An 11,780-nucleotide genomic window follows, 5' to 3' on the forward strand; every position below is an offset into this window, starting at 1 on the left:
GATGTTCGAGGTTGGGCAGATCAGCATTGTTGACCTTAAATCATCTTTGGTGATATGAATCTTTGTGGATAATTCTTGATAAACCTTGATAATTCTTTCTTAATCTTATGAGCCGCTATTTCTTGTCGTACGAGGACTTTCACATTTTGGCATTTCTTGCCATCTTTCTATTGATAAAATCTATACAAAAAATTCACAAGTTTAGCACATCTTGATAATCCAAAGAAATAAAATTGTTAAAGAAATAAATAAAATCCTGTTATCATTTTTACGTCAAAGTCAGTCTCTGAAAGCAAAGAGAACCTCCCTATTGGCTCGCGCTAATTTTTATAGCACATGCTCTTGCTAATTTTAATTTAATTGGCCCGAAAAGTTTACTTGTGTTCAAAAATTACGCAAAAAAACAATACAACAAAATGTTTACACTAATCGAAATCTTGGATAACTTATTGAAAAAGTCTTTTTAATTTACAAATCTACGCTTGATGGATTTTTTAATAACATCACTACGTCTTTCTATATAAACAAGGAAGCTCAATAATGTGCGTTCGCACATAATGTTCCGATCCCGCTCATCCACGTTTTGGTTTAATTGTCTACCAAATGAGGAAGAGATGGAAAACTTTCAAAAATTCACATATCGTTCAACAAGCAACTATGTGTAAACAATAACAATGGATTAGAGGGCCGGCCGATGAGACTTGCCATATATGAGAGTACTGGACAAGATAAACATAAAACTCAAATAATAGCAAACATTAATTACGACCAAAACTCGATGTCTATATTAAAAAAACTTAGTAACAAAAGAACAAAGAATCAGATAAAACTTGAACTGACAAAATTAACCTGTACTTCATTGGGTAAGATATGAGACCTGTCAATAGTTAGACTCGATGACAGGTTGACAAAGAAGAGGAAAAAACGCAAAGTTCAAAAATACGTTTATACTTTTGCAATTAAACAATTTCAAAATAATTAAAATTAACGCAAATCAACTCAACTCTATCAAAAATTTAGTTAAATGTTCATAAGGAAACATTTTTGCATTTTTGATCTGTCATTATCCATAATATGTCAGACCACTTCAAAAAGATCGGTAAAAAAGGAACATAAAAAGCAATTATTTAATATTTCTGAAAAAACAATATCGCAAATGTTAATAACTATAAGCTATTCATGATTACAATACAATATATTCAATAGCCCATTTTTTCGACGCTAAGTGGGCCACCCCATTAGTGTGATAATATAGCGAGGAAAGGAAATTACTGAAAAATTCGCAAAAACCCAAAAACCACAAATTTTTTATGAAAATGGGTAATATGAAGTCCAAGAAACCGTAAGTTGACAATAAAACGTTTACAAAGTTTGAACTAAGGTTAGCTAGAAAATTCAGGTGACTTTTAGTTATCGAAAGCAACCTACGCAATTGACAGAGTTAAGATAAAAGAGACAAGAATCATAAATCCACTGATTTTTCAAAACAAATATTTTCCAAAATTCAAACAAACCTAGAGCTTTTAACTTAACACCAATACAGATTATCTTGCAACGAATCTGGATACCAGATGTGCTTGTCAATGGTGAGACCGAAACATAAGACGGCAAAAATACATCAAATACTGACAGAATTCAGAAACAAACAGATAAATTGTCGACACAGTGTTGAAGCTATTGAATGTATAAGATATTGAATTTCAGTTAAAATTTTAAGATCATAAGAACTGGAACCTTGTCTGCGTTTCTTTGGGTCTTCAATGAGTCTTTCTTGAAAAAAATCTTTTTGAAAAAGACCACAAAAAGAACCACAAAAATTGACCAGTACAGAAAAATTAGGAAACTGTTATTAAAACACATTTAAAATCTGTGAAAACGTCAATCAAAACATAAATAACAGCGCATATGATGTTTTGACCAACTAAAATTTTATTTTGTCAGTCAAAAAGGAGACTAAGTTATTTGGTCACGACAATGAGAACAAAGACTCGGAAGTACAAAAATACTTTCTGAAAAAAAATTGATGAAAGTCACTGAAACCGACAACAGTAAAAAGAAGTCGGTAAGTAGAATCGTATGAGCAATCATGGAATGAATTAAGTCTCCTGGTTGTCAAAACGTGACGTACGACAACAAAAAGAGAGGCAGTTAGAGGCAAAAGCAAAAAAATTCTTATAAATTTTATGAGAGAACGGTTTCACAACCGTTAAAGCTGTAAACTATTCGCTGAAATCTTAAAAACGTTTTTTGCGCATTTCTCATTGCCAATTAACTGTATCCTATGCCGATAATTTGTAAAAGGAACAAATTTCAACATCAATTATAGGAAAACATGCAAAAATCATAAAACTTTTTGGATATTTCCTTGTAAGAAAGCCAAGAAACCATTAGTTAGAAAAACGTAAAAGAATTTTTTAGAAAATTACCTGAAAAAATTTCTCCTTTTAAATTTCGAGACTAAGTTACATGCAGAGAAAAATAAGATAATAAGTTAGCGAACTTCAAAACTGCACTGGTTTTTTCTTGAAACAATTATATTCAAAGTCCTAAGAGGCTTTAGATAACAACTTAAAACATTGCATAGATTCATCTATAGCTGGTAGAGAACCCAATGCAATTGTTGATTAAAATGAGGAAGTCAACAGGCTGTAAAAAGTATGGCAAATAAAAGCAAAAACATATTAAAATTTACGAAAACACATTTTCAAGACGATAAGAATTAAGAGCTCTTCTCTGAAGACAAAATGTTTTTATTTAGCCTCAATTGTTCTAAATGGAATTGGTAAAAACATGGGACTGGATTTTAAATCTTTCTCGTCAGTAATCAACATGGAAAAATGCAAAATTGTTTGAAAGTGACAGCGCCCCAATAAAGCCTGAATTATTACTAGATACAATAATTTAGAACAGCTTAGGAAGTCAATTCGACCTATCAAAAGTGAGCTTTCAATTGAATTGTTCTTTCTTTAATCAAAGATTGCTGGATTATTTTTGAATTGTAACAGTCCAAGATTGAACGAATATCAGCCTAGCTTTTGCTGTCCGTCCATTAAATACACTCAATTGTTCCAAAAGTTTTAGATCTAGATATTTTGTTAATTAAATATCAAAAATGCTGCGTTTTTGATAATCATAGAATTAAGTTAGCAGAAAACGGGCGAAATTTTAATTCCAGACTACCCTCAACGGAAGTAGACGTAGTACTAACTCCCCTCGTAGTTGACAAAGATCATGCTAGTTGTTTTTGGTTCAGTACTTCCGGCAAATCTAATCAAAGTGGACTAAAGAAGCCTATTTCGGGCAAACTTTGATGAATATGGCTGATTTAAGAAATATTTAGACAAGAGTTAGCCATGATTAAGCCAAGATTTCCCGAAAAAGGCAATTCGAAATAGTTAACAATGCTTTTCTGTCTTAAAAACAAAATCAACAGTGCTATTGTTAACAATTGTTACATGTTTTAGCAAAATTGACGAAATTTTTTAGCAAAATATACGGAAAATGTGAAAGAAACAGAATTTTGCCTACTATTCACAAAAATTTAACCTTCGATAGCTCCTTGTAATGAACAATACTACGCAAAATCGGCTTTCTATGATACCAGCCCCAACACGCTCCGATGAAAAAATTGATCGGTCAAAATTGACAGAACAAAGAAAAATTAAGTCTGTAGTTACTCCACCACAAGTAGTTCGGAACAAATATGTCATTCGACCAAAATTCAAAGACCAAACGATCCCAGTTTGCAACAAAAATAATCAGTTGAACCTAAAACAAATTCACCAAAATGGGCAATTGAAAGAATCCACCTAGCACAAACAACAAGTCCATCTAGCACTTCTCTGTTAGAATCCACCTAGCGGAAACAACAAATCCATCTGACACTTCTATCATCAGAACATTGAAAAAACGCTCTCAAACGCCTAACACTCAAAACAAAAAGTATTGGTAAGAAACAAGCAATACAGGAATTAGTTGGGTGATCAAATGCTCATTAAAATAAGAAAAAAAAACAAGAAAAACATTGCAACAAATTCCTGACATGGAATCAAACTGATTTGACTATTTAACTGGACCTGATATTCTACGTGTTTCCAGCAACAACAAACTGTGACATTCAATAAAAAACGTCCTATATCCGCAAGCAAAAAGCGAAAAAGACATAGAAACAAATTTAAAAATTCGAACTGTTTCAAGAATTAGTTGCGTAAACCACACAAGACTGAGTAAGAAACCTTTAATCTCCACAAAACCTACCACTTTAGAAAAATAATGACAACCGTTACCATTTCCGTTAATAAAAAAGTGTCTGAAAGAAAAAAACAAATAAAGGCGCCGTTTGAAAATCCACCAAAAAATTCGTAAAAGCAAATGACAGTCAACGCAATAATAAAAAAGAGGCACTAATAAATTGGCGACGTTTACACGGCGCACAAAGTCAATGAGAACCGTTAGTTTTGAAAATAAGCGGCCGGACCTCACGAAAAGCGTCATGAACGGTGAAAATCAACAATTATGGGAAAAAGATAATAAAAATAAATTCTATGAATTAAAGTCGCCAATAAGCAGTCATGTAATCCTGACAAGTAACTGATGACGTTTTCCAAAAATCAAACTGAGTTGTTTGGCAATCATGAAACTGTGCCCAAAATTGAAAAAAAAGTAGGTGTTTCAAATTAATAGAATTCATTAGCTTACAGCTAAACAGTCAATTGGACTAATTTAAGCCTCGTTTTTAGCTCATGAGATCTGACTTCATTGAAATTTAGCCATGAGACAACAAAAAATACCACAAATACACGAAACACGTAAATATTTGATAAGTTTTTGAAGGCGCATATGGAAAAGTCATCAAAACACTAACTACGAATTCAAACCATTATTTAGACTCCATTATGACTCACTAGCATACAATGACAACTATAATTTTTGAGTTCTTGAGATCGCGATAAACAACAAAAAGAACTCCAAAACCTGGCAAGAACAAAGAAGTAGCGGACATTTTTGAAAACAAATTATCACAAAGTGCTAAAAACCTAAATTAAAATTTATCTTTAAAAAAACGGCCTCATTATGTATCAGTATATGCCGTTGAGACAAATTTTATCGAGACTATGAAACGGACATAAAAAGAACAAAAAAGACAACAAAAATGACCAAAGTGGTCAAATTTGAAAAAGTTACTAAAATTTTATTAAAACGCGGTTGTGTAGCTCGTGCTCGTTCAAAGCACTAACTGCTCTTTGACTAAATAAAAACAATCTTTATGCATTGTTAGAGCGGATGGATGATCTTTTCAAAATCATTAGTTAATGAAAAGTCAAAAGAAGAAATCGAATTGCAACACATGAGAAAAATTTTGCTTTCAAAGTGCAATAATTGTTCGAGTACGATTTTGACACAAAAACTAAAACCTGGACAACATCATGAAATTTAACTTTTTGTTTAATAGTATTTTTTTCTTTCTATGACTTTTAAGTCGATTGACCAAAAATCACTGAACAAAAGACCCTCATATAGATCATACCCCTACGATGAGGGTCGGAACGATACATATCCAACGGAAAAAACCAGGTTCATGAACATGGGCAATTGATGGGAATGCCATATCAATGCAGCACTTAAAACTTCTGGAAAATGACAAATAAGACCTCTCTCAAATGTTTATCACGCAAAAGAAAGTACTGATGAGAAACATTAAAAATATATGTGTTAGATGGTGATCAAATGTACCATAAAAGTAGAAAAATACAAATTAAAACACACTCTTCTGTATTACAGTCTAAAGAACCTAAATTGATTAATTAATTGCTTTTAATTTCTCCAAAAAGAGAGTTTTAAAGAAAATCATTAGGATATTTACTTGATATAAATGTTGACAACATAGGTCCATAAAATGAGAACAATATTTAATAGCTTTGTGGATAGTTGACAAAACCAAAAGAAAAGCAACAAACCTTTAAATTCGGCAAATATAAAAACGTTTTGTTATAAATCTAGGAAACAATTCGTTTCAAAGTCACGAAAAGCGATAGCCATTAGTTAACCAATTGAATGAATTATTAAGCATCGTTAGCTAACGATGAGACCTGCCTTTATAGATATTGAGTGTTAAGACAATAAAAGTAAAACAAGCATACACAAATCACAATTTTGTTGACAATCTTTGTAAAAAATTTTGACAAAGTCATGAAAGCAAACTGTCACGTACGTTCAATTATACCTCACTATCTCATAGGAGATTAAACAGCAAATGAACTACAAAACTGGGCAATACTAAAAAAATTGCCGCTATTTTTGGAAAAAAAAGGTGTCACAATGTAGCTAAAATCTTTAGATTTTAGTTAGAGCTGTTACAGTGCTCTCATTACGCCTCATTTGTGTCCCAAAGAGTCCAATTTTTAATGAGATTAAGAAACAGACTACAAAACGGGTGAGCCAAAATCACTGATTTTTTCCTGGAGCAAACAGTGTCTAAAACATATAAACCATTAAGACAGTTGATGGCTCCGAAAAAAAACACCTATGCTTCATTAGGAGAAAAAGTCCGTTTTCAGCTTTCAAAATCTGCTTTCAGAAAATCTGCTTTCAGAAACCGAAAACTTGTTCAAAATCTGCTTTCAGAAACCGAAAACTTGTTCAAACACAACTTTACCACAATTTGAAAAACAAGTTGAAACTTGCTCTTTTTTGTTTTTATTGCTTTATTAGTCGGAAGAACTCTGAAAACAACTCAAAAAAAGCCCTTCACAAAATCAAATCCTTGGGATTGTAATATAGCGCAGCTTATCAACATGATACACATTCGAGTCTGATCGTTTGCTCGTTCAGAAACTGAAAACAGGTAATTTAATTCCACTTCTCTCTCCGATATGAACTAAATTTTAGGTCACGCAATAAACCAAAGACGTCAGCCAACTTTTGTCAAAAGATGACGTTTGCAATGATCACTATCACCCCTTGAGATGTGTCCAGATTCTTTTTTTCTACCCATTGAAACTGCGTGAAGAAAATCTTATTACTGAGAATGATCTTCCCGGTTTTGAGATTACTGGTGTTTCTAGCCGCATCTCGATCTCATGACTTGACTGAATTGGGTTATGCTAAGACTCCACATGCGTTAAGTAAGTATTCATTAGATTAAGAAAACAAAACTATCGAAACGGTCAGAAAACTGACGAAAACCAATCATAACCTTAATATCCGTTGAACAAAAAGAAACCAATTGCAACCAGGTGGTTTGCTTGTGCATATTTTTGATTGTTTCCTTGCAGAAAAGAAATATCATACTATCAAAACGAAAGAAAGAATCAGGCATCTTTTTGTGAACAAAGCTTTACCATTTAATTACTCATGACTGAACACTACCCTAATCTAGACCTCGAGCTCAACCTAAGAAAAGACGAAACTCGACCCAGAAAAGGGTATAAATAGACAATGCTGAACCCAAAAGAGCTATGAAATGAATTTTGCTAGACTTTATTAACCACCTGGACTTCTGTTCGACCCAAATTTTGTCACTCTTGACATTTGCTCTGTTCATTTTTTATCATTCACGACGTTTGCTTGACCCAAAATGTTAAGCTGGATTTGAGCGCTGGACTTTTTGTCGACCAAACTTATTGAGGAAAAAAATTGTGTCAAACAAAATTCAAATCATAAGTCAGGAAGAAAACTTTTTGTGGGTATTTTTTCCTCGAAATAAAAAATTACAAAATATGAACCGAGTTATTGTCAAACAATGGGCGAGCAAAAGTTATTGCTTATAAGGTCTGATTTCTAGTACACAAATTTTAAGATAAGTTCAATATCATGAGTTGGCTCACAAGATAGGCGACCATTTAAGTGTTATTCAAGAAACCAAAATTTGCAAAATGTGCTTTTTAATCTGGTTCTGAAGTTCTTCTCAGTAGGCGACATCTTAACTAACCTTTTTCACAAAGACATTTGTTGAGATCGCTAAAACGGGTGAAGGAATTCAATTTTAAATTAAAATTGAAAATGATAATATACAAAAATCAGCTCGTACTTTTGCTACTTATCTATGCAAAAATATACAGTGAAAACTTACAGTAGGTAAAAAATATTCTACTTCAATGACAAATGAATAGATCTGATTTCCGAATCCAGGACATGATTTTCTATTTTTGTTAGATTTCATACATGGCCTTGATACAATCGTACTCAACGTCTGAAGTTCAGTGGATGTTAGAATCACACTGTTTTCTGTCCACAAGCAAAGACCCAAAAAAACGACATTTTTGGCAAAACGATATATACTTAACTTTCGGAAAACGAAATTGATATTCTGTTGAATGTTTTTAGCTGAATCAACATTTAATTTTGCCACCACTTTTTCAAGCATATCATGTTTATACTGTAGAATTTATGCTAAATATGTAACGGCATTTGATGACTTTATGTCAATGAAATCCAAACACAGCATCGTTAAAATTTTTTCGAATTTATTTTTTATTTGATTAAGGAGAAGACGTTCTTCAAATAGAGTTTCTTAAAAACCAGATTAACTGAGATTGGCCTATGATTCTCTTTTTACATCTTTTTTACGTCCTTTATTTGTAGACTGGACTGAGAAAAGCAAATTTTTAACTTTCTGGAAACTTTTTCTCAAATAAACAAATGTTAAATGATAATTTTGATATTTCTTATAGAAAATTCAGCAGCTTTAGAAGCGCCATGCATTACAATTTCCTGGAACTGGAGCCTTATATTACCAAGTTAACCATGGCCTCAAAAATTTCAAAAATTTATTTAGCGTAATTGCTCTTCAACTCAATCTCTCCTTAAAATTAAAATAAGCATAATTTTGCTCCCCCAAGTTCAACGACATTGCATGAAACTAATTCTTGCGAGATTTATTGCTGATTATGTTCTAACTTAAACCATAAATTTTGAAACTTTATAATTTATCAATAAAAATTTTATTCTGCTCAATAAAACTTCTGAAAACTGCAGTTTAAGAAAATTGTGATATCTAATTAATTCCCAAAAATATTGTCACAATCATGAATTAAATGGATAGCGATATCATCTTTTTCTCGTCGCAATGATATTATGTCACCCGGTTCCATGTGTTTTCTGAAAAAGATGTTGAAAAGTATGAAAATTTCAAATATCCTTTTTATAATGTCATATGTCGATATCATTAACATAATTTTCCACTGAATTGCGCTGAAAACGCTGAATTTAGGAACGAAATGTGTTAAAACACCACAATTTTTTTCAAACGTTCAACTCATTTTCAGCCCGTTTTCAATTCATTCCTGCATTATCTCTTCGCATTCACAGTCGTTCTTTCATAGCATTCAGCGAATTTCGTACTTATTTAGGCGCTGCAATGATCTCGCGCCTCGACGTTGGTGGGTTCTGTGTCTATATAATGAAAATATGCCCCTTTGTTGTTTAATTGTAATAGCTTAATTTAATTAGAGTTTTTACAAGAGTCGACATCAGAATATGCTATAGCTATAGTTGCTTCCATTCAATTCAAGGAGAGATAACATTCTCCGTTTTCCCGGAGTTGCCACTCGGCTGGTTCCAGCCGCTGGCTCTTTGTCTGGACACAAGTCCGGTCGTCCTTCGCAAATTATGTAATGCAGAAACCAACCGAAAGTCAACTCAGTTTTGACCATGGAACCCCCTATGATATGTAATCGATCTTCTGTTCCGAGAGGGGGTATGACAAAGGGTTTCGTCATTCGCTTACTGCCCACTAGTTTGAATTCCCCTTTGCCGAACCCAACTTGAGATATAACATTCATGCATAATGTTTCGCTCCAGCGGGCCTGAAAAAGTTGTCAATTTTTTCTGACGAACTGGCAGTTCCCAGGTTGAGTTTTCACACCCAAGGAACCAATCTTGTGTCGCAATCGGGGATTAAGCGCCCAAAATTATTTGGTCACGCAAAATAGTCTGAACAACGATCGCTTAATGGTCTTATCAGATGGAAGGGCCTATAAAATTACCTCTCGTATCTAGAATTTCAGCTCAGGTGCATAGCTTCAAATATGAAAAAAACTATCTGGACAAATTTTGGCTTTTAAAACATAGCAACCATGCAGTTTCAATTTTTGTGCTGTGGTATATTTGCTCGCTGAAAAGGCGGCGCCTACAAATTGATAGAACCCAACCCAAATGATATATTAGTCAAAATTTGGTTAGTTTAGGTTAACTAAGACATTTTAAGACGTTCACTGTAAGACCCAAAAAAATGCAGTACGCCCTGTTCAATTAGAGAAAAATCATGACTCATGTATCGTCAAAATGAGAGTTGTGATCTTTGCGAAATTGAGAGTAATCACATCAGGGTGTTGTAAATCTGATTCCTTTGAAAAAAATTTAAAATTTTTCTAAAATTGTGTGCACCCGTGTTTAGAAAAACAGTGCATAGACCCATAAAACGGGTTTGCATTGACTTTAGGTATGTGTTCCACCGTGTACTTTGGCTCCATATCGCCCTCTTGACTTTTTGGGTCTTGTCATGGAAATATCGTCTAATGTATATGTTTAATAATATTGAATACATTTTCGTACCGGATCTCAAATTACTTGTGAATGAAAAAATTTTCTGACCTTGAGAAAGACAAGTTTGTGGATCTCAAATCCGGTACGCGCAAAGTTGTAAATTTTGTCATGATACTCTAGTGGGGAGAGACCGAACTTCTGTCCATACTCGATGTACAGATTGCTTTGATAAGAACAGCAACCACCTGGGAACAAAGTAATATCTATTCTATAATTATGATACTGATAATTTTAATGGTGGAGTAAAAACAGCGTATTAAAAGCGCCAACAATTTTCAACTGAGAATCTGACAGTTTTTTTTGTAATTCTCATTTGGCATTGCAAACCATTTGCAAACATTTTTTTCTTATTGGAAAGAGTCTAACCAGATTTTATCAGAATAATAACAAGTAGTGAAAATTTTCTCAACACAATGTGCGGTCTCATAAAAATTTTCATAACAGTTGGCACTAATGATTACGGTTAATGGATACCAATATAAGGGTACAAAATTTTCAGTTATAGATTATTATAATTCAGCGGAAGTTTGGTGGATCTTAAAGATTTTGAAAAAATTGTCGATAACATTTTACCATTAGCTGCGTCTTTTGGTTTGAATGAGTACCAATTGAGTTTGTGAAACATTGGTAGCACCAGCTGTTCAAACTGCTCCCTGTCATCTTGTTGGGGTTCTCTATCACTTTGCTTGTAATTCAACCAGTAGCCCATCAAACAGAACCACTGACTAAATAAATCAAATCATTCCCAACAACCCTTCACAGGCTGCAGGAGGGCAGGGGTTGCTATAAGTTGTCATATATGTTGATCATTGTCGAATGTATAATCAATTTATAGATATCAAATGAATTATAAACTTTATGAATAAAAATAAACTGGTTTTTCTCATAATCCTAAACATTGAACCAAACAAATAGAAAAATTTTGATTAGGCAAAAGAATTTTTGGAAATTTTGCCAAAAAATATGAAACGTTTAATTGTAAAATAAAAATAAATGTCGACAATTTTAAATAAGACTGTTTTGATTGGTTCGCCCGGGTCACTGTTGTAACCCTGATTGAGACAAGATGCTCACCTTGCACGATTATTTCAGATTCTGGCAACAAGATTTTATCTTGCAAAATTCTGATATAATCAAATGAGTTCATTCCAATTGAGTAGTATTTCAGTTGGTTACTAATTATATGACATCCGAATTTCAAAAAAATGTATTTGCATTATAGTTGACATATTGTT

General features: G+C 33.0%; 1 protein-coding gene across 1 annotated transcript; it reads right to left on the reverse strand.

The window, feature by feature from the left end:
• Positions 1-9,162: 9,162 nt before the first annotated feature.
• Positions 9,163-11,199, reverse strand: LOC142357902 (uncharacterized). The gene is made up of 3 exons (XM_075409392.1): positions 11,119-11,199; positions 10,594-10,730; positions 9,163-9,806 (listed from the first exon to the last, which is right to left on the reverse strand). The coding sequence occupies exons 1-3, from the start codon at positions 11,168-11,170 to the stop codon at positions 9,471-9,473; spliced, it is 525 nt and encodes a 174-aa protein (XP_075265507.1). The 5' UTR covers positions 11,171-11,199; the 3' UTR covers positions 9,163-9,470.
• Between the last annotated feature and the right edge of the window lie 581 nt (positions 11,200-11,780).

Source organism: Convolutriloba macropyga, unplaced genomic scaffold, assembly GCF_964194025.1.
Source record: "Convolutriloba macropyga unplaced genomic scaffold, txConMacr16.3 SCAFFOLD_5785, whole genome shotgun sequence".
NCBI classification, from domain to species: domain Eukaryota; kingdom Metazoa; phylum Xenacoelomorpha; order Acoela; family Convolutidae; genus Convolutriloba; species Convolutriloba macropyga.